Raw genomic sequence first — 24,552 nt, 5'->3', positions numbered from 1 at the left:
TTCTAAAACATTGGTTCCTCCATATGGGAAACAAACAAACAAACAAACAAAAAACCCCCCCAAAAAACAAAACAAACAGGCAAGGCATAAATACGAAGTGTCAATAATTCAAAGTCACCCAGGAATTAAAAATATGGTTCCAAGAATGATGAGAACCAGGCATAAATGCCTAAAACTACTCACTGCTTACACTCAAGTGAATTAAAGCTTTCCCCAAAGGCAGCTATATTTAAAGTGAAATTACAATAAAAAATAAAGATAAATCTTCCCTTGTGTCTGAAAAGATGCTGTTGCACTCGTACACGTCAGTTTAATGTTCTCATTGACGCCTGTGAAAACAGCTCAAATCAATCAGATTCGTTCACGCCTCCACTCATTCCACAAATATTAGAGGCTTCCTAATTGACGGCACTTGGTCTGACCTGGGAGACAGCTGGATCAGACTAGGTCATCAAAGTGCCAATTGTTCTTTTGGTTGTAACACCAACTTTCCTGAGTATCGTACATTTTTAGCTCTATAAACATTTCCGGTAGTCCTCCCGTTCATGCAGGAAACTCACTTGTACAGCTGCTGTCTCCAGGTGGGTATGGGGAGGGGAGAGACTTATAAGGCACACTAAGGGGAGAAAGAAAGAGAAGTGCTGACTGCTGGTTAATTACTTCAACTCCTAACCTCTCCTAATGTTACAAAGGCTTTTTCTGTGTAAACAGATTAGGTGTAGTTTATTACTACTGGGAAATATTTAAGTATCTCAAGTTTGTTCTGACTGTTAGCTCATTTCTGCTTCAAAAAACTCTAGGAGCTAATGGGCAATAGCTTCACCAGAAAGCTACGTGTGTTCTCTTATCTCAGTCGTACTTCTTTAGACTGTGCAGCTGCATTCCTTGTCCTTCCAGGGCAAACTGGTCAACACACCTGAACAAGGTACTCAAAGCACAGTTTCCACAACCGTGTGCAAATAGATGTGGTTGGCAGATAACACCCTGCGTAGCCACAATTCAGAGCGATGCCTCAAGTTAAACACCCGTTTCCCCTCAGTTGTTTGAGTGCTTCTAAAGTAAAACATCAGACGAATGTTTAAAATACAGTATGATAACAATAGTCACTGCATCACACATTTATTGCGCACTCACTGGGCTACACAGTGTACTCAGCTCTTTACACGCTTTATGGCTTTATGTTATGTAATCTTTGCAACAACCCTGCAGTAGAGGTACTATTATTAGCCTGCTTTTACAAATGAAGAAACAGGCATGGAATGATTAAGTAACTCACCCAAGGTGGCACAGCTGGCAAGAGATGGGTCTGGAGTTAAAGGTGAAATCTAGTTGACTCCAGATCCTAGTCTCTAACCAGCACAATGACATGTCACTGGTTACAGAGCTTCATTCCCTCCTTCAAAAGTATTCGCTAAGGGTCCCACTAATGTCACTTCTGGGCAAGAGTAAACAAGAAATACAAAGATCCAACCCTTGCGGAATTGACACAGCTTCTGACATTATGAGAGCTGTTTCCTTTAAGACACGTGGGTGGGCAAAACTGTTCACATACATTACTTTACACATAAATAAAACTCACCACTGCCCTAATAAATCCCAATTACCTTAAAGTAATGGTATATAAAAATTACACTGAAAATGATTTCAGTAGATGCAGGTGGGATCTCAATATGTTCGAAAGAAGTACAAAGCATTCAGCTATATTCTTAAAAGACTGACATGACAATACGCACTCTCTCCCCTCATTCAACACATCACGAAGCACTTAAGACAACACAGAAAAAGAACTTTATGTACTAATAAATGGAAACTAACAAAGTAAGCTTTTTCACTCCAGTAAGCCTTTATTTTATTTTATTTTAGTTAACATATTTCTGTCCTCCCTCGTTTCAGAAAAACAGCCAACGCGCTGCCTTATTTACGTCTATGCTTATCGGTAATGACATGTCCATATCTCTGCAAACAGTTGGTTAATTAATTTGTACCCCTATCTTCTGGCAGCCTGCCTGTGCAACCGAACAGCAAAAATAATTACACTAGGCTAAAGTGGGAACATTTTCACTCTTCTTTTTGAGATTTCTTATCGTGGCGCTTGTTGCCTTTTTTTAAATGGGTTTGAGTTGTAGAATGCTTGCAAATCAGATTAAAGTTATTAGAAGACCATGTTTCCATTCTTCACTCCAGCATGAATAAGCAATCAGGAAGAAAATGAACAGACTGAAAACTGACCAAGCAGTCAAAGGCATAAAACTGGGCTGAGTGGAATCATGGATGAAGACAAATCAAGCTCTATTGCAGGAAAGACCTTCATCTCTTTCATTACATTAATCTGAGATTAATCTATCAACACAAATTTACCTAGAACCTACCACAAGCAATCACCAAACCCCATGTGAAAGTCAAGTAAGAGATCACTGGGATCCTGTACCTGACACCGCAAATCACAGAATTTCTAATTAGGGATCGCCTTTGAAACAGTCTCCAGGGATATATGTCTAGTACTTCAAGGCAAACACAACAGTCCCCTGAGCCTGGCTTAAGCCCTCCTAATATATAACTGATGTTATAGTTTCCTGCATGTCTGATGATTTTCATCTGTCTTGATTTTAACAGTGGAGTTCCATTTTAAGAGAGAAATTGGCTGGTTAGTTTCTAACATCAGTTGAAATCACCCTTGAAAATGTCTCAGACGCCACGTGGAGGCCAACCAGGAGGTCCCACACAGCCAGTTGTGTCACTGATGTTAGAACAGATGGCTGTTCCCACCAAATGAAATAGATGGCTTGTATTCAGGGGCCTTACTGTACAAAAATATCCATGTAATTCAACACCAGAATCACAGAACAATGAGATGCTTGCACTTGGACTCAGTTCCCACAACCATCTCCAAATAAAGGAAAAGCAATCAATATTCATAATTGTGTGCTTACTATGTTAAAAACACTCTTTCAGGATGCTGAAGGTAACAGCTGTGAGCAAAATCCTGCCCTTGCAAAACTAACATCTTAGTTGATTCACACCTCTCTTTTCAAGCTCATTTCAGGGCACTATGCATGGAATGACTAGTGAAATTAGCCACACTGTTTTTTCTCTTTTGTACCATCTTAAGCTATAATTTACATAAGTTACAGGCACATATGATGCAACTCTCCTATAAAAGTTTGAGACCTAGGTTTCTTTTTTTTCTTTTCAAGATTTATTTATTTGAGAGAGAGAGCAGCAGACTCCCTGCTAAGAGGGAGCCCTATGAAGGGCTCAATCCTAGGATCCTGGGATCGTGACCTCAGATGAACGCAGAGGCTTAACAGAGCCACCCACGACCCATGACCTAAGTTTCTTTTATCAGCAGTGTCAGAAAACTGGCTTGTACTATTTATCAAAATGCAGTAAAACAGTCACATAACCACTCACACTCACTGCTGAAATGGCAAAACAAGGACTATTGCAAAAAACACTGTTGGTACCCACATCATGTGAGAGGCTGCACTGCTTTTTGTCCTGAGTTGTGTGAAGGTCCAAAACCATATGAAAAGCAGTTTGAGGGCATCATCACAGAACAGTGAAAAGTGCAGGCTGTTCAAATGTTCGAGATTGTATGTTTGTGGCATTGTGCTGAGTGCTGGGAAAAAAACAGCCTGGTAAAGCACACTTTGCCCATAAAGAGCTTCCAATCCAGTCACAAAGCTGAGACATTCACAGAAATACCACATCTCTTCATTTCAAAACTGCCACCAAGTGTGTGTCAATACCAGCCTTTGGGGAAGAATAAAAAAAATGTATCTTTCAACTTTATAGTCCACTCTTATTAAAATATTTGTTTTAATATTAAAACAAAAAAGAGGTGAGGCAGCTGGGTGGCTCAGTTGGTTAAGCATCTGCCTTAGGCTCTGGTCATGATCCCAGGGTCCTAGGATTATGCCTGAGGTCAGACTCCCTGCTCAGCAGGCAGCCTGCTTCTCCCTCTCCCTCTGCTTATCCCTTCTCCACTCATGCACACTGGTACAAGTGCACGCTCTCTCTCAAATAAATAAACAAATAAATAAAATCTTAAAAAACAAACAAACAAAAGAAAAAGTGGCATCTTGGAATCAAGGATATACAATAACAGTTACTCTGGGACTTCTCAGGTGTGGCTGTGCAACATCAGTGAAACTCAGGATAAGGAAGGGAGCGCTTCTCTTAATAGTCACCCAAAAGAATATAGTTAATGTAAAACCACAACAACCTCAGCAGCGAATTTCCTCCATAATATGATTTCTAAGGAAGGGGCTAGTAGTCTTTCAACAACATCACACCAGCGACACCAACATTCAGTCATTTGTTCAAACGTTTATCAAGTACCTCATATACACCCAACACTGAAGAACATTCCTATATGCCAGGACCTGAGTGAGGGGCTTTATATTATGTGTTTTGTATTATATGTATTTTTATATATACTTATATTTAGGGGCAATTCTGCCCCTAAAGGGATGCTGGCAGTGTTTGGAGACATTTCCGGCTGTCACACGTGGGGCATATGGTTCTCCTGGCACCCGACGCAGAGGCCAGATGCTGCCCAATACCCTACAATGCACAGGACATTCCCCACAACAAAACAATTATCTGGCCCCAAATGTCATTAACATTGAGGTTGAAAACCCCTCCATTAATTAAAGCACCCTCAAAAAACCTATGGGGGAAAGTCTATTGTAACTCATGCCCACTTGTGAGGTAATGGAGGCCAAGAGGTATGAAATAACTTGCCCAAGGTCAGCAGGGAAGGATGGAGCCGGGATTGTAACCCAGGAAATGCAAAGCACGGTGCAACGAGCATTAACACCCTGCAAAACTCCTGGTGTGATTACAGGAACCCAGAGAGGAAGTACTTAAAAAAAACTGAGTCACCAGGATGTAATGCTCTTCATTTCACCCTCTCTTCCCTCAGTTACCATCCAGAAGTATTCCCTTTCTGCCTCTCACAAAGGCCATCTCTTTCCGGCGTTCCCCCATCCCATCTTGATCTCTGGAAAGAGGTGTGTAAGTAGGATAACCGTCTGATTTCTGATTTCTCCTTCCACTGTTCAAAGAGTGGTTCCCGTCAGCATAAACAAAAACATCCCCTACTCCCAAGAACCCAGAGAAACAGGCAATTCTTTTTGTGAATTCTCTTCCCAGAAGTGGCGTAAGTTTGGCACGCCGAAGAGGCCAGCCTCAATCATAACTCTGAGTGGGCAGGGATGGAGAGGTGGTGGGAGAGGCTGCCAGCTGGCAAGCAAATATGAAAGGACAGGACACAAGGGGGTGGTTTTCAGACTTCCCAGCTCCTGGAGGAACTAGTCTTTGGCTTCTCTGTGTAAATGCAGTATTAGCTGTTAGCTGCAAAGGAGTTAGGGCAATTGATGATTCTGAAAATAAGGATGAACATCAATAGCTTTTCAAGTGTAAAATCTGCAAATGAATCCATCACCCAACTTCCAATTAACTTTCTTCTAAAAAACAAAAAAATTAGAGTCCCATCTTAAAATAAATACCATACAAACAACAACAAAAATCAACTAGTCACTTGTTCCTTTAGGTATCTGTAAGATACCAATTTTATATATCCCATTGCCCTCCCTCTCCAGAAAGGTTATCTTAACAAACTGCTCTGCAAAGGTTTATTTCAGCACTCCATGAAGAATGACATTTTTTTTTCAGGAGGGAAAACAAGGGAGCTTACCGCAGTCACAGGGAAATTTTTATTTCCTCTTTTTTTGTAAAAGAAAAGTAGCTGAGACTACAGTCACTTAACATTCTGTTCCTTATTCAACCCCAAATCCTGTTATGAGATGTGCAGTTCACTCATCATGGACTTCCTAGAGGGAGGCAGAAAACAGCTTTTGCCTCTGAGACTGGAGAGGCTGAGGCTTGCAGAGTGAAGAAAATCATCAACAGGAGGCAAAAATGGTACCCCCGATTCTGCATAGATTGACGAGGGAATATGTCTGGTACCTTGTGATTCTCAGATGAAGACAATCATTGTAACCAGGAAGCATACAATGAACTCTTCTTTTAACAACAACACTCTGAAGGGGAGACTGCATTTTCAAATCACAGGGCTCTAAGTTTCTGCAGAAATGAAGACTGCATTTTCAACAGCCCAGAACTCGGGAAGTAGGAAGTCTGGGTAAAAAAGTGAGCCTGACACTTCCATAAGGAGAGACAGACTCCAGGAGAAAGGAACTGTGCTCCCAGCCATCAACAAACTTTTCTGTCATCTAAATGGACCTCTGACACCAGAAAAGCCTTTCTGGAGGGCACTTGGGCATTATCTACTTAAATATACCTTCCATTTGCCGTTCATTAACAAAATCAGCAAATAAAAATTTCACTGGTGCTAAGGAACTTGTAGAAGTACTGTTGATAAAATAAGCAAAACTACCAAGAGCCTAAATGTCCACCAACTGAGATTTAAACAACCATTGTATATCCCAAATACAATCTACAAAGCAGTAGTTTAAAAAGCAAAAAGGCAGAACTCAACGCAATGACATGGGAAGCTCTCCTTATCGTTGAACACAAAAAGCATGCAGCAGGCTTAAAGCTGGACCACAGGCCCAGAAAGGCTGCCTGAAAGAACTAAGGGCAAATGTGGGACCTGAGAGATGAAAGTTATTTTTCTTTCTTTGAGGGGAGGGAATTAGGGGAAAGAAGGCAGCAGCGAAAGGAAGGGTGTCTGGGGTATGGGGGTAGTTACCCTGCATGGAGACAGACAGAACCCAGAGGGAAAGACTAAGGAGCCCAGATGCTATGGCGGCCTCAGGTAAACAGAACTGTGTCCCGCAGCCTCATGAACAGTTTTCGCTTTACCCTAAGGGCAATGGGAATCCATTGTTCTTGTTCTTGTTCTTATTCTTATTCTTGTTCTTGTTAAGCAAGAACAAGTCATTTAAGCAATAATAAACATTATTTAATGTGAGTCTCAGATCACCCTCATGTCCTAAAGTCTGTCCCTTATGTGCTCAGAATTTATAAACTGTTTCATGACAAAATGTCAGGTGGGACTGAGCTTTTACTCTATTTGCCTGTGTGTCTGAGATGACGCAGACCTACAGGCATCATTATGACAAAAAATGTTATCTTCTCGTCTCAGGCTGGTCAACTATGACTCCTAACCTTGAATTCAGCCAGAATACTATAGGTTTCTAACGAAAATAATAAAAAACAATTGTGCTGTGAAATCATTCATTAAAACAAAAGATTTAGAAATTGAATAGGAGTTTTTTTAAAATTATCTTGTATATGAACAAAAAAACCTGCTTTAACGACAAAGAGCATAATAATGGAGACTAGTTACAAGCTTATAAGAAGTCTGGTTATTTTTTGGTGGTGCCAAACCCTAATTGGGTTTTAAAAGGCCTTTGAGTATCTGTTCAAAAGTATTCTCTCTTTTTAGAAAACTGTACTTAGGCAAATACGGACGGTATTTTGCATGTATCTACAAGGGGGTTCAAGGACCTCCCACTGCTCAAATAAACCCAGTTTGAGAACCACTTATTTCAAAGCCCTAGCATTAGTTACTTCTTCGTAGGTCTATGCCCACTTCTCCACTTAAAGGCATCTCTGTCCCGACACAGGGGTGTAACAGTCACAATTCATAGAGGTCACCTACATCATGACATGAGATCGGAAATGTTAAAAGGGAGCAGAATTTCACGTGAACTCTTTTCCTGAAGTAAGAGTGGAGGGTTTGGAGGGGGGGGCATGTAATTTAAAGAGGGTGTAGGTGTACAAAGGAGACCACCTATACCAGAAAAAATATAGCCAAGGGCAATGAAAACAATGCAAAAAGAAAGGATATGGCAATAATGTGCCCTTTTTTCTGAAGAGAAGGCAAAAGGCTTTAAGGGGAACAGTGGATCGGTCCGTGAGGGGCCTCAGAGGCCAGGGTTTGGGTTTGTTTTCTGCAGGAAGAGCAAGTTCATGAACGCCCTCTCTGTCTCCAGAGCTCTTCCTTCCTGACACTATAGTCAAGGCAAGGCACCCTATATGCACTGATTCCACGCACGGTTATCCACAGGTAATGCTCACAAACCCTTTATCAGAACTAAGTTAAAATTTTGAGTAATTAAGTGTCATGTTTTCCCCTCCACTTTTTTTGGGGGGGGGTGTGCTTGCAAGTAAGTAAGATCAGCAGTAGAAGTAAGAAGTTAGAACTCCCACTTTACACTCCACTGACCCCAACTTTAAGGACTGACTCTTCTAGACGCCTCTGTGTTTCACTTTAATCCTTTAGTGGCTGTCTGAAAGAGACTGCTCTACTCTCCAATGCCCCATATGCTACTTCACAGCCATATTTAACAAAATCAGTGCACATGCTCTTAATATGTCTCCAAAGAAGTAGCCACCTGCCCAGTGTCTTAAACCTTGATAGGAAAATCCTTAAGCAATAGGGGTATGTTAGAAGCCACCCCAGATTTTAAACTGTGGGATCTGAGAAAGATCAGGCAACTGTTCATCTGCTCTGGCCCCTCTCTTCATTTGACAGTGCCCAGATATAGACATAATTATGGCCACGGCCTTCCAGGGAAAGCTGTGGAGGGGCTGCACACAAAGGATCTTATTACGAGATGTTTTCATCAGGCAAATAAGAACTTGAGTGACGATGCCAAACCAACCGCTTGCAAGACATATTCCCTACTCACTCCCTAATTACCTTTTCATAAAACTGACAGCACTGGAAATTTCCTGGGGATTTGGAAATAAAAATAAAAACTTGTTATCTTTTAAAATGGAAGGAAAAGCTGTCTCTGAACAAGGGCTGCTAAATTTTACCAAAATCAAACATTAAAGTCTGACCTCTCAAAGTAATCAGCATTATTTGAAAACCATTAAAATATACGTTAAGATCTATTTTTCCTGTAAAAGAGAGATAGAAAGAGACAAGGAAGGAAGGAAAGAAAGAAAATAGAATATAGAAAGAAGATAAGTAGTTAACTAATTCTGTCCAATTCAATCATAACCATTTCAAAACCCTAGATTCCTGCCCAAGGCTTTGGGGCAGGTAATTCCCAGTTCCTATAGATGGTTGGAGAGCCTCTCAATCATGTTTGCACTGACAACAGATAGCGTGAACCCACTGTGTGCAGAGGAAAGACAGAATGCTGGGAGTGGCTCTGCGGCCAGGAAGAGCAGGCTGGCCTGGCCTTCAAGAAAACTCCCACTTGTCTGTGCCAGTCGTGAGAAACGTAGGCAAGACCACAGCAACATGACATGACCAAAGCAAAAAAAAAAAAAAAAATACCTGATGGGAAGTTTTGTTGTTGTTGTAACCTATTTCTCTTTTGGGAAGCACTACCAACAATGCAAAAGCAAGAATGAAAGATCAGATCAATCAATTTAGCTACTTAATACCAACGAGAAAAATGGTTTGGTAAGTAAGACAGGAAAAATTTAGTGAGTCTCATTCTCAAAAGAATCACTCCAGGAAAATCTCTGGATTACCAGCATCTTTGTGCATTATTATAAAAGACTGTATTAGCTGTGTTTATTTATCTGCCTAGATGAAGACACTGTCCTCAAAGATTAGTATACATGCCATTTCCCTGGTACATTTAAGAAATGTCTAAATTACTTTTTTCTGTTTCGGTTAATAAACTATTAGGATTTACTTTCATAGAGTTAACCATTTCTCCACCATGCATTCTGGAAACTATGTTTACTAGAGATTTTAAATGAACCCCTGCATGGCCTAATTCTCTCTCTCTCCCTTCCCCCCCACCCCCTCCTGCTTGCTCATGCACTCTCTCTCTCTCACATGAATAAATCTTAAAAAAAAAAATACAATGGTGATAATATAAGTACCCGTTTTGCAGTACTTTGTAAGGATTAAGTGAGGCAATCCATGTAATGCTCTGGTATAGTGCTTGGCACACAGGAAGTGGTCAAGTAATGAGAGTCACTAATACTAGTTACTAGGTATTGGTTAAAATGCTTAATTTTTCGAGTTCTAAAGTACTTCTTAAAAGCATTTTCCCAGTGTTAAGTAAAATGGGTATGTAAACCATGCAGCTAACAGGATTTGACATGTTTCATAATTCTTAAATGCCATTTATTGAAATCCTATATTTAAGGAGCTGTTTTTTACTTTAGAATTACTAGCGAGGAGAAAAAAGAGGATCTCTGCAAAATTTCTAGAAACACTTACATGGCAATGGGTGAATACTAGTGCCTACCAATTTGACTAATCTATCTGGATGGTTTGGTTTTTAAACTACAAAAAAATTAGTTGTTTTATTTGTTACCCTGACATAACTATCTCTTTAATGAGAAGAGACTATGATTCATGGAGAGACTGTAAACTCACACAACAGATTATTTTCAGTAACAGCCACCAGCTTTTAGGAAAACATCTACCAAACACACAAGATCTTTTAAAGAAATAGCCATTGCAGCTGCCAGTTAACAGTGAAAAGCTCCTCAGACATGAAGCTAAGGAAGAGAAGAGGAATAGAAAGTGTAGTACATAAAATCTACAGTAAACTCTGAGCTCGTCCCTAGTACAGTGGTTCATCAGAGGAGACAGAAAAAGGCCTAGAAACAGGAATAAAGGGAAGGAAGAAAATAAATTTCCTATTCAGAGGCCGAAAAAAAGCACAGAGTTTTCTTGGGAAAGAAAACCCCGATGATGTAATAGAGGGATTCAGGCACACTGTCATTTATTCCTACAAAACCAGTTATTCCAAAACTGAAACCAATTCTCTCTTCACAGCACACTATTAGTCAACCAAAAAGAGGGTGCTGGAACACAGGAAGCAATAATGAACAAGGGTCTACCAAACTTTATATCCAACAGGGAAATGAATGTTACTGCAGTGAACACTACTGGGTCTCCCCAACAACAAGCCAAAGAACATTATTAGCAGGTAGTCTATACTGTTCTTTCCTCTAGGCAGACCAGTTTTGCAAATTTAACCAAGACCTATGTCGTGATAACTCCTTCTACCTGGTATTTACACCCCAAATCTAACAGGAAGGCCACATTTTAGTAAGAGTGGTGGCTGACTTTCCATCATCACAGGATACTAATGGACAGCTTTTGGTAAGGACTACAAAGCATGGAGGAATCCTTTTAGGAAAGGGATGCCTAAGCTAAGGAAGGTGTGGGGCCAGAAACAGCAGCACTAGCCCAGGCAGAGGGAACAGCATGTGAAAGGATTCAGCATATGCAAGGGTTCAAAAGTAGGAAAGAGCCCGGTGTGTGTGAAGAATTAGAAGGAGGCTAATACCCCCAGGGGGAGTGTAGGTAATGGGGAAAATGAAGGTGAGGAGGCTGGACAGCCTGGCAGAGGCAAGACCAAGCAAGGCTGTGGGCCACAGAAAAAGCCCAATGGGACCTGCCACCCCAACTCACCCCAAGCCCTCAGCATGGGACTTCTACTGTTCCCCAGCCATCCGGGCCCCCAGCCTTTCTGTCAACACCCTAGGATCCTCTCCCACCAGGGCCTTTGGATTTGCTGTTCCTTCTGCCTGAAGCTCATCCATGATATCCAGATGACTCACACCTTCATGGTCTATAAGTCTTGGTTCAGAAAACTCCTCACCCTATTTCAAATTGTACCCTTCCATACACATCTTTCTCCAGAACACTCATTACCAGCTAACATTCACAGGTTCTTTTTTTTTTTTTTTTTTTTTTTTAAAATTGTTGCTTATCTCCTCCACTAGAATAGAAGCTCTATGAGGGCAGTTCTGGAACCCTGAAAATTAGAAGAGTATCTAGCACAAAGTAGATGCTCAGTAAATACAGGCTGACTGAATGAATGAATACTAAAAGAAACACTTAGGGTGCCTGGGTGGCTCAGTCAGTTGGGCATCTGCCTTTGGCTTGGGTCATGATCCTGGCTCCTGGGATCAAGTCCTGCATCAGGGGGTTTCTCCCTCTGCCTCTGCCCCTCTCTCTCATGAATAAATAAAACTCTTTAAAACAAACAAACAAAAAAAGAAACATTGAAAAATTTTACCAGAGAGAAACAATCCACTTTAGACTTTAGAAATTATATTTTAAAACCTCACTTTCTGAATTTATCCTTACCTAGACATGCGAGATTTCACGTGAAGGAGGTAAGCTAATGCCGCACAGGCCTCCAACTTCTACTTTAGCCACGGCCAGTTCAATTTCCAGACAGCTACCATGCTGAGCTCTCGACACCCACCCTCCTCAGGAGTGACCTTCCTCCTGCTGCAACCAGCTCACCTCCTGCCCTCTGGTGTAGCCAGGTTCCAGGCTCCTTCGCAGAGATGTCCCCACCTCAGAAGCTGCTCCCACACGAGATTGGCTAACTCCGTCAAGGATTAACAAGAGCTCCAACTCTCCCTATCAACTCCAGGAAGCCTCCCCCTTACCTAACCCCTGCTTTCCCACCAACTCATTCTATCCTCCACTTCAGAGTTACTAAGATTCCCGATTTCCTGGGCCTACCCTCTCACCATCCAAGGCCTCACAGGACTTGCTAGGAAGTTTGGAGTTCCTCCAAGTGCACTGGGAAGCCTCCAAAGGATACATAACTGCCAGTTTACTTGGCTATCCACCCTCCTCCACCCCATCTAGATACTTGGAAAAAGTGGCGGACAAAATTATTTTTCCTGTCCACTCTCAACAGATGACCTCCTTACTTCACGGAAAGAACTAATTACCTTATCTTCTCCCAATTCCACATTTTACCTATAACTGAATCTACAATCTTTATTACAAACAAAAAAGCCTCATTCTACCCAAAGTTGACCTGTCTACTTGGGCTCTGATTGCATCCCCTTTTCCCACCTCAAAGTATTATCCTTGTGATGATCCATCTTCTCCCATGCAATCAATTCTCCCCACTCCTGGGTACTTCCAGTGGCAGACAAACATGCTCTAGTATTATCCAAAATAATAAAACAAAATAAAATGGAATAAAATAAACCTTCCCTAGTGTCCCTTATCCATGCTCCCATCCGGCTACTGCCGCATTATCTCCGTTCTCTCTCAGAGCAAAACCCTTTGGTCACCTGCCCACATTTGTTCTCTCCACTTTTTCAGTGCTGGTCCTCACAGCCCCCTCCAACAATCCCCCTTCCAACCACCCTCCAACAGCCCCCTCCAATGAGGTGCCCGTCTCTCCAACTCTTCCAATTAAGGTCATTAACCACCTCCACACCGCCAATCCAAAGATCAATTCCCTGGCCTGGCTTGGCTTCATTTCACACGGCATCTGACACAGGCAATCGCCCCTCAATTAAAGTGTTTCTTCTCTTGAATTCTACACCACCGCTCACCTGGATTCCCTTCCCGCCCACTGGAGCTTCCTCCCTCCCCCTGCAGATTCCTCCTATGCACCCACCTCCTCAAGGAGGACTCTGCTGTTGGCCCTCCTTATGGATACTGGCACCTTGAAGGAACTCACCCCGACCCCCAGCCTTCCATATTCTCCGTACACTAGTGACACAGACTGACACACAGCCGCCTGCGCAGGCCGTTCTGCAGAGCCCCAGACTGTACACTCAGCTGCCAACTCCACAGCCACACGTGAATGCTAAGTACATCACACACACTGTGGCCCAAACCTGAGCTCCTGACCGTGTCTCTGCTTTCTCCACCATTCCTCATCTTACTAAGGTAGCACTCGACTGCTCAATTCTTACCCTCCTCCATCATCCACATCCAATTCTTCACTAAGTTACATCAAATCTGCCCCCAAAACATACCCTTAACAGGACCCCCTGTCTATACTGCCACTGCCACTGCCACGACCACCTCTCACCTAGCTGCCTGGCCCACACCCTCCCCTCAAATCACTCAGCATACAAGAGCTGGTGGTTTTCACACTTCACAATCAGGCCACTGGCCTGCTGAAGGCTCCCATTATGCTGAGGATAAACCCAAATCTTGACCGTGACCTTTGTGATCTGACCTTCATATGCCTCATTTTCCTGCACCCTTCTTCATTCCCATCTCAGAAGCTGTGTACTTGCTTTTTCCTTCTGCTTGGAACACTCTTTCCCCCCATCCCAGAAGATCCAGTGGCCACTTCTTTCACACCATTCCTATTTCAGCTCCAGTGCTAGATTCTCAGAAAAGCCTTCGTTGGTCAAGTTAGCTAGAACTCTCCTCCCACCCCCACATCATTAGCCTACTTTACAGCACTCTATGCCCTTGAAAAATGTCTGTGTATTTACTGTCTCCCTCTGGCAGAAGGCAGGAGCTCTTTCTGACTTGTGTCACTCTATCCCCAACACCCATGAGAGAACCTGGCACTTAGTGGGTAACTGCATAAATATTTGCTGACCAACTGCCTGACTGGGGGGTTAGGGCTGTGCCTTCGTACCGTGTTTGCAGTTATACCCTCAGACTCTAGGCCAGCAAAAGGTACACATAAAATGTCTATCACACGTTTGTGGGATAAAAACTAAATGAACAGGGGCGCCTGGGTGGCTCAGTGGGTTAAGCCTCTGCCTTCGGCTCAGGTCGTGATCTCAGGGTCCTGGGACTGAGCCCCACATCGGGCTCTCTGCTTAGCAGGGAGCCTGCTTCTCCCCTCTCTCTGCCTGCCTCCTCTCTGCCTACTTGTGATTTCTCTGTCAAATGAATAAATAAAATCTTTAAAAAAAAAAAAAAAAAACTAAATGAACAAAGGCAAAACAGCCAGAGGATTCTCAAGTCAGGAATCATGCTGGACAAAATATCCTGAGGCCGGCTGAAAGACAAGGTCGGACCTTGTCAGGAAATAAAATGACCAGGCCAGCAAGTCTGAGTCCTGCCTATTGTGAAGTGCCCAGAGCAGCTACAGGGGTGTCCTTGATCAAGTATGAATCTTCCTAGGCCCAAATCCTATAACTGAAGACTTAAAATTGGCTGGAATAGGATTACAGAGAATGACCGTTTTCATGTCCCATATTTCCGTGATCTGTAAAATCTTTACAATGAATAAGTATTAACTTCTATAACAATGATTTTTTTTTCTCCACTAAAACATATCTGCCTATATAGTTTCCAAAGAAAACAAGGTAACTTAAATGAAGAACTGCTTCAAGCTGGACTGGAAATTTCCAAGAATTAAAAAGGCAATTTTCTAAATTCCCTCACCAGGTAGAAAACCCCTTGTGACCACCACCACACACACACACACACCAAATCACATAAATAGGAGTGCCTCTGTCATCCTATCTACTGCATAATTTCGTGAGGATGACTTGTTCTACTAGCTGTAATTTATCTTTCTTGCTCAGAAAAAGAGGTTTGTAAAATATTTTAAGAAGCTACCTAAAGACAAACTTGAGGCTTCCAAAAGAGGAGCAGTGCCACTGTGCACACGCAGGAGCGGTTAAAAAAAACCACACTGGTATGTTCTCTGCAAGTCAAAAAGAGAGGACTAAAGGAGGAAACAAGAAATGTCAATTCCCACTTCTCATTTTTACTAGAGTCCAAGAAAACTCGAAACCTGGGTTTATTTCCTACCCTCTGCTCCCTTGAGCATACGGAGGTTTCCTCTGACTGCCAACACAAGGCCTGCTGAAGGAAAACTGGCATCTCACTTCCTGCTGTTCCTGACCACCCTGGTCCATCGACTGATCAGAGGCAAGCTCATGACACTGCGTTCTCATCACTGATAAAATTAACAGAATTAGCAATTAACATTTAGTGAACAGTTGGTCTGCTAGACACTGTACCAAGTGCTGAAACTGCCATTTAATCCTCCCAACCACTATGAGGTACTACTACTATTCCCATTTTATAGGCCAGTCAACCGAGGCTTAGCAATGCTATGCAGTAGTTACTCAGCAAGTACAGCCTGAATTTGAGCCCAGGTTTGTGTAACTCCAGAATTGGTAGTTGCCACGACTGCTTCTAAAGTTGCCTTTTTCAAACTTACCACATGGAACCCCTTTCCTGCATAACTCCTAAGAGCAGCACAGAGAAGCAAGGCTGCATGACCAACACTTTGGGAAACTGATTTAAAACAATGGTTCTCGGGGCGCCTGGGTGGCTCCATCGGTTAAGCGTCTGCTTTTGGCTCAGGACATGATCCCACGGTCCTGGGATCAAGCCCCACACTGGGCTCTCTGCTCAGAGGGAGGCTGCTTCTCCCTCTCCCTCTGCTGCTCCCCCTGCCTGTATTCTTTTTTCTGTCAAATAAATAAATAAAATTTTTAAAAATAAATGAATAAATCACTGTTCTCAAGTACCAAAACTACATGATGATCTCCAAGAAGTCGAAAAAGAAACGAGAAAAACAAGAACAGTGCACTGTGCCTTTCTTAAACTTTCTTCAATTTTAAAAAACTGCCCTATATTCCAGAACAGTGACCCTCATATTTTTATAATGGGAAGAATTATATGTGTTTCTAATTACATATATTCTAGAATGCCAGCAACCCTAGCACTGATCTCCAATTTATTTAGGAAACTTTCTGGTTTGAAATACAGAAGCCTGGGGCCATTGGTTAAAAACATTTTTCTTTTTCCTACTGCATTACTGGAGTTCAAAATTGTGGAAACCATCCGTATAACCTGAGAGGGAGACATTTTCTGTTTTAAGATTTTGGATATAACTGACAAAAACCTATGACTTTTGCTTGCCATAAACTTACACAGAACAGAAAAAGCACTTCATGTTAACAGGGTCTTTATTACAAAGAGGAACAAGAACACTTAATCTAGTTTTACGGTGAGTGCCTGAAATGCAAAAATCATTCTTTTCCTTCTTTTGCTCATTTATAATAATCCCTGCTGTACAAGATGAATATAAATGTAATCCTCTGCCTTTCTCTCAAAAGTGCAGTAACTCCGACTGTTAAGTCTACTAACAGGCTTCTTTTTCTCCTTAGAACTTCAATCAAAAAATACTTTAATAATCAGAGGGGCACATTTATTAAAAATACTGCCATAAACTTTGAATATCAATGTGATTAAAAGCAATCTTGCACTGAAATACTATTTAAATAGTGGAATTTCATTTCTTTTTTAAAGGATTCTTTCCAATGGCACAAATCCCAGATGATTGTGTTTGCTATCTGCTGCAACCTTAGCTTTCATTTAATCTTTTTTTAAAGCCAATTACTTCTAACGCAAACTGCACACACTTCCTCTCCCCCTCAAAGAAAAGATTTTATAAAAGAACTGCTAAATACAACGTATAAACTGCTATAAGGCACAGCAAGGAAAAGGCTCTGGTATCTTTAAAATGAATTTACAGGGGAGGGAGGTAAGGTTCGGTTTTTCTAGCTCAGCATACAGAGAACAAGGGTCATAGCAACCTGCTCAAGCTCGTGAAAAGCAGGTGAGCGGTCTGGAACGGGCTCAGCACAGCAGAGGGCCAGGCACATGGGCAGCGGAGACAGGCAGATCTGGGTTAGTCTCTTACATGCTCTGAGATCATGCTGAGGTACCTCATTTCTCTGAGCCTCAGTTTCCTCCTCTGTAAAAGGGGAAATGGTACTACCTAGATCACACAAGTGCTGTGAAGATTACCTAAGGAGACACTTGTGCTGGCACAGAATGAAAGGGCTCACCAAACGCAAGCTGTCCACACACCTGTAGGTACTCTGTGAGACACAGCACCGAGAAGGCACGATGTGCTTATGAGAAATGAGGCCATAGAACATGTAGGTCACACTCAATAAGGATGCATAAATTCCTCAAACTTCACCCCCAAAGTTAAAGATCACAAGAAACAAAACTGTAACTGGGTTAAAGCTCAGGAACCCCATCCTACTACAGCTCATGTACAGGATTTCTGCGAAACAGGCCTTGAGGGTTGAGGAATTCAGCATGGACTGTACCAGGTGTTACGCTCTTCAGCGAGTACAAAGTCTTAAAAATGTGAGATACAACACACACGTATAGATGCTGTGTACCTTCTCCATCAATCAAAATGAAGATTTGTTTTCTGGTGAATCTGCCTTATAATTCCCAAGACGACCTCCAACGAGGCTTCAGCCTTTCTAAACCAAATTCAAGGGCAGAAATGCTGAAGAACCAGAGTCAGGTACCCTTTTGAAGACCCCATGAAAGTTCGAATCTTTCTCCAATCGGGCTTAACAGAAGCCAAGCACCACCCTCACAGTTTAAGGCCCTTGAAATCTGAGACAATAGCAGCTCTGTTCATGCTCTGTACCTGAATTGCTCTGAAACAGATCTATGTCCTAGAGAAGTAGCAGCAGTAAATGACAAAGTGGACAAGGACAGGATCCTTCCTACAAAAAACCCTACAGAGAGTCTTATATGTTCCTTCTAACCCAACATACTTCTTCAATACCAAATAAACTTTTGGTTTAAGAAGAATGAATTTTAGTATTTTAAAGATTTCCCCTTCAGAACAGAAAAGTTTGAGGAGTACCAAAAGTACATTCTGCAGAATGAGTTTCCCTTCGTTAACCAAGGAACCCATTAGAACAAGAACTGGCATTTTTTTTTCTGTCAAGAGCCAAACAGGCAACTGTGGGCCCGGCAGACCCACAAGCCGAAGCATGGCTTCGACTGCACCTGCCTGACACTGAGGTTCGTTCACAGAAAGCCACCACAGATGATCAGTACAGGAGCGGCTGGGGCTGTGTGCAATGAAGCCTTACTATGGACTCTAACATCAGAATCTCGTGTGTTTTCCACAGGTCATGGAATAATCGTTTTCTTTTAAGGTTTCCCTCTAGTGCTTCACCATGTAGAAACCATTCTTAGCTAGGCTGCAGGCCCAGTTTGGTCCACACACGGGCTATAGTTTGCACTAAAAGAGGTAAGGAGCCAGAATCACGGGGAAGGAATCCCTGTTGTGGGAGGGTTTCGAGGCCTCCAGGGGGTCTTTCACCCCCAAGCCAGTGCAGACTTCAGAGGCAGAGAGTCACATACAGGAACTGTCAGCAAGGACACTGCCCACTATCAATGCAGCCCTAACTCCCATGCACAAAGCATCAAATATGGGTGACCTGCAACTGAATCACCTGAGTGCTCCTGAAATGAGTATTAACAGAATTCTGATGCAGTGAACTTGAATCTCACTGATTCCCATCTGAGGCTCAGTTTCCATCTCCACTTGAGATGTAGGCAGAATGCAAACACTGCCAACTGCAGAACCCTCGCACACCCTCGGAAGAGGTCAGAAAATGGCAGCCTGGCTTGCCTCAAAAGAACACAGAGCTCACATATAGGCTCCCATTTTGCAGGAGGCAAGTTGAAATCTGTGTAAGCAGAGAAAAGAAAACCAAGAGAAATCATACGCTGTCTGGAACATGCTTCAAAATAATTCAGTGTGGGGAATAGGGTAGAGGTAAAACAAGATTGGGCCATGACTCATGAGTTGTTTAAACTGTATGATGGATACAAGGAGGCTCACCAAAATTTTTTCTGTACTTCTGTAGATTTCAAATTGTCCATAAGAAAAAGTTGGGGGAAGAAACAAGAGAGAAACCCTAGAGAAAAACAGAAATGTTCTTCACTTCAGGAAGAGGGTTTTATGCCTATAATGCAATTACTTTTAGAGTACTTCACACAGATACCTATTTGTTTTCAGTAACGGACTATGAACATTTTTCCCCCCCAGGAAAGAAAAATTTGGTATTGTTGACTCCGTCTCTGTTGATTGAGGCTACCCACCTCCTAACCAGTCTTTTATTTTCTTTTCTTTTAATCTAGCTGCCTGTAGATGCCAACTAACCTCTTTTTCATCTTGCCCTAGGCTCAATTATGTCATCATTATTATGACAGGGAAATCACCTGTCATCAAGTATGGATATCACTCAGGGTTGCCATCCTACTCCCTTGCCTAAATATCACAGATAAGAGAGGTGGTGTCCTGTCTGCACTTTCTGGAAAGTGTAAATGGAGTGCTAAACTCAGGACAAAGCAACAGGAAGTGCTGAAAGACAGCCTCTGGCCTCCCCTGGGGCCATAAAGCCTATCTTCCACAAAGTAGGTACTTGGGGAGGGGGGTCCAGTCAAAAATTTATCATTTGACCTCTTCATCCTTGAGTGACTCAGTTGAATCTTTCTAAGTAGCCCAATTAATCCATTTTGGGTCACAAGTATTTACTGAGCACAACCTGTGCAGAAGCTGAGTATGCCTCCATCGACAATGCTCCGGTCCTCTGGGAGCGGATATTCTAATGAAAGAGTCACCACATAATACATACTTTCCAATGGTGACAGTTTTAAGTGTTTATTGGAAGGAAAAGTACAGGCTACTTTGACTGTTTTACAACAGGTGGCTTAAAAGAGATTAGGGATGACTTTCCAAAGAAAATGTCATTTTTCTAACTCTACTGTTGACCCTCACAACGACATCATTTATTTTTTAAAATCTACCATGAAATTAAGGCATTTAACATTTTCATTTTTTAAGGCTCCCTATATGTTCAGGCACTAATATGGAAACCTTAATCAGTTATTCATACCAATTGAGTTCACCTAAAAATAATTTTGTTAAATGTAGAATTTCACAAGTCACCTTTGGAAAAGAGGGTAATTTGTTTTCTGACTTTAATCATTTGAAAAAAGTAGAAATTATTATCCATCTATTTCCACCTGGATCAACTGTTATTAACTAATATTATAAATTACAGAAAACAAAAAGCAATAAAAATATGAGGATGCAAACAAAAAATAGGCTGACCTCTGAACGATAACTGCAATTTTATCCTAACATTTGCCCACTTGTGCTAATAGGAAGGAAAAGGATGATATATTAGCTAAACCACAAATAATCTCACTTCCATCTAAATCAATACTTCTAACCTCTCCTGCAGCATTAGCCCTTGGGCAGTCTTGTCATGAGAGAACTGGCCGAACTAAGCTACAAGAGGAAAAAGAAAAAGCAATCCTGGCTTAGGAGTTTTGAATTTTGGGGCTAGAGATATATGAAGGATCCTCAAGAATTCAAGAGAAGCTGTTAATGCCGGCCCTAGAAAGTAGACATATACAGATTTTCCTACGATTCCAAGGCAACTATGACCATCCTGAAGCCCATTCAAGTCCCAGACTAAAATCACCTGACCTAGATAAATATCGAATTCAGAAATCAAATCTAAGAGTTTCAACAGCTTAAAGGGTTGTAAGAATTAGTATACACAGAGTCATTTCCCATACGTTATCTAATTTAACGTCCACTCCAACAACCGTGGGAAGCAGTTACCATCATCTCCTTTTACAAAGAGGGAAAGCTAGATTCTGAGAGGTAAAATAACAAATGCAAGGTTAAGCAACCTGCTCTCATACCCAGGTTTTTAACCCACAGGTCCACAATCATGAACTGGATGAGAACTCAAGAAGTCTGGTCCAGGGGCACCTGGGTGGCTCAGTTGGTTAAGTGGCTACCTTTGGCTAGGGTCTTGATCTCAGGGTCCTGGCATCGAGCACCACATCAGGCGCCCAGCTCAGCTGAGAGCCTGCTTCTCCCTTTCCCTCTCTTCCCACTTCTTATGCTCTCTCTCTCTCTCTCTCACATAAACAAATACAATCTTCCAAAAAAAAAAAAAAAAGTCTGGTCCATCGTCCTAGACATATTCTAACATGGGAAGTTTCTAATTCTTAGTGTTTCGACAATATGATCAATTTATCTACATTTTCATCTCAATTTAACCTCCTTGTCAAGAGGAATTAGTACAGATTTAGTTCCATACACCTCTTCTTGGAAACAGATAATCCTAACCAAAGACAAAAGATACCTGGTCTAATAATTTTCGATAAATTTAAAATGTATTTTCACTTTTTTTTTAAAGATTTTTTTTTTTTTAATTTATTTGACAGAGAGACCGACTCAGGCCGGGAAAGGGACAGAGGGAGAAGCGGACTCCCCAGTGAGAAAGGAACCTGACATGGGGCTCAATCCCAGGACCTTGGGATCATGATCTGAGCCAAAGGCAGTCGCTTAACCAACTGAGCTACCCAGATGCCCCTGTATTTTCATTTCTTAAACAGTCTAACGTGAGCTATTTGTTAGACAAACAGAGCCCACTGCCTGAGTGCTGAATGTCCTCATGCTTGAGTATTAAAATTGTCTCAAAAAATCCATCAAGTCACAAATGAATCAAGAACTGACTGAATTAAAAACTTCAGTCTCTACTCAAAGCCGCCAGGCAGAATTTCAGCCATCCTGGTCCCTTCAGCATCTTCTGAATGGTTAGAGCACCTTTTAAAAAAACAGCACCTTTAATAATCACTCATCATTTGATAGGCCAGAAGCATACACAACCAAATCTATGATCCCTTTTGGCCTCAAGAAGGTAGTTGAGAGGTCTTAGATCCTCATGGTGAAAACCTGCTGATGAGTATGTCCCAGCAAAAAATAATATGACAAAAATTGGGTTCAGGTCACTAAATTTGGTTGGGTCAGTGCAGACCAAGTTGCCCAGTAAAACACGAATAAACTTACTCATCCTCTATTGGGGAATTACCAATAATTAGCACACTGTTTTCACACAGATTTAGAAACCCTTTATGGGAAATGTATCCACACCCAAAGAACAAGAGTGGGTCAGGTCCTCTAACGCTCTACTCCAACTGTTTCCTATGAGAGTTGCCACCTAGTGATTTTAATTTTTTAAGCTCAGGCGGACTGCCAACTCAACACTAAAACCGGACTAACAACTGATTTTTCCTATTGCAACATCGCCAGCAAGTCCTTTGCTTTCCCTCTCTTTCCTTCAAACTCAAACAGCGATTCTCATTTTCAAAATCAACTAATTTGCTCTATAATCTGTTCCAACTGGAAGCCCTCACAGAACTGCCACTGGTATTACTCTTCCTCCCAGTGCCAAGAGGCCAACAAGAGGCCAGTTCAAAACACCAAAATAGCGAACGTGGAAAAAAAAAAAAACAAAACAAAAAAAAACAAGAAGTAAATATGGAGACAGTAACAACGGGCCAACTCTGGACTTTAAAACGTTCAGCTTGCCGAAGTTCTACCTATTCTTGGGCTCTGGACATTATGCCAAAGTTAATGGCTACACGTGAGGAATGACATTGCATTGGGGAATATAAACTCAGTATTTTGGATACCAAAACTCATGTAAGGCCTTGTCCTTACTACTACTAAAAGAGCAACTTAAATTGAACCTAAAGTCAACTGGCCTCCAGAAGTCCCTTTGGACCGCAGTGTGCCCAGGCCCGGCACAGGCATTAGATAGCAAAGTTGACTATTCAAAGAAAAATAAATCTGAAAAAAAGTCTGATGATTTCTAGATACCAGAGCTTCCATTTAGAAACATACCTTTAGCTACAAGTATTTCCCTAAGTATCAAACAGTTTTATTAAAAACTGACTATAATCAGACTCTGGTTTCACTAACTACAGACACCAAAGGCTTGTTTCACCAAATAAAATTCTGGACTTTTTCCTGCCCTGATCTTGGCAGCTCCCTCTCTCTCTCTCTCTCTCTCTCTCTCTCACACACACACACACACACACACACACACACACACACAACTCTGGCCAACTGCTCCTCAAGCAGCTCTCACACTCACACACACTCACACTCACATACACACACACACACACACCCTCTGGCTAACTGCTCTTCAGTTGTAATGATCCTTCTGAGGTATCCTAAACTTTGTAGCTTAAATCCCATAGAAATAAGGCCACACGGATAAAGCATTATCTTTTCTCAAGTTTGAAATCAATTCTGATTGCCAGCAGAAAATTTCTGGCGGCAAAATGTCCTTTCCAAAGCCTCCTAAAGCATGCGTGGAAATGCTTTCAAGGCGAAAAATTTCTTTTTCCACTTGTGTTTCTTGGGAAGAGGGTCAGACCATAAGGATTTGGGTTAAATTCACTGCTGGTCCCCAAACCTTATCACTGAGCAATGCACCTCATGCTGCACCGAGTTAGGCCTAGAAGTGAAGGGTTCCGGGACGCTCCCCATTACAGGAAGCCCCGGAAACCAGATTTTCCAAACGTTCCGCTCTCCCCCTTCTTCCTCCTCAGACAGCAGAATCCTCACGGGGATAAGGAATGGGTAAGGTGGGATAAAGTCTCCCACCCTGGCGAAGCCGGCTAGAAACTTCTCAGGGCTTGCAGAAACTCCAATAGGAGGCTGGACTCACCTTCGCGACAGAGCCCCATGACTTCGCGGTTTTTCCCAAACTCCTTGAAACTTTCGTCCAATTCCGTCCCTAGGAGATACACACACACAGGAGGAGGGGAGAGGCAGATCAGTGGCCGGGAGTGTGACGCACGCTGACGCACGCACGGAGTAGGTGCTGGCACCTCCGCTTACCCCAACCGAGCGATAGCATCTCTGACCCCCGAGGGGGCGGGTCACAGGGTGGGGGGAGGGGAAAAGGGTCAGAGGATGGGGGACGGGGGTACTTGGGGAAAAGGAGGGCGTGGACACTCACCGTCCTTCCCAGGAAGTTTGGAAGCCTCGACCCACAGATTCCACGACTGTCCCAGCATCGCTTCTGGACTGGGCAAGGGCCTGCGCTCCCCGACGGTCGCCATTGCGGCGGCGGTCGAGGTGGAGGCGGCGCCGGGGCCGCAGTCCTCCGGCCGGAGGCGCCGCGCCGGCGGCGGCGGCGGCTGCCGCTGGGGTTGCGGAGGCGGCGGCGGCGGCGGCTGCGGCTGCG

General features: G+C 42.6%; 1 protein-coding gene across 1 annotated transcript in view; it reads right to left on the bottom strand.

Annotated features, from left to right (window-relative positions):
* The window catches only part of LOC111144075 (ataxin 7), a 104,915-nt gene that overhangs the window by 65,677 nt on the left and 14,686 nt on the right, over positions 1 to 24,552 (bottom strand). Inside the window, exons 3-4 of the mRNA XM_022498173.1 lie at positions 24,325 to 24,552; positions 24,031 to 24,099 (exon numbers count right to left, since the gene is read on the bottom strand). Of these exons, the coding sequence (XP_022353881.1) occupies positions 24,031 to 24,099; positions 24,325 to 24,552 (297 nt within the window). The remainder of the gene's footprint in view (positions 1 to 24,030; positions 24,100 to 24,324) is intronic.

This window comes from Enhydra lutris, unplaced genomic scaffold (genome assembly GCF_002288905.1).
Source record: "Enhydra lutris kenyoni isolate GAN:26980312 unplaced genomic scaffold, ASM228890v2 scaffoldscaffold10, whole genome shotgun sequence".
NCBI lineage: Eukaryota > Metazoa > Chordata > Mammalia > Carnivora > Mustelidae > Enhydra > Enhydra lutris.
This window is presented reverse-complemented; position numbering and strand designations above follow the sequence as displayed.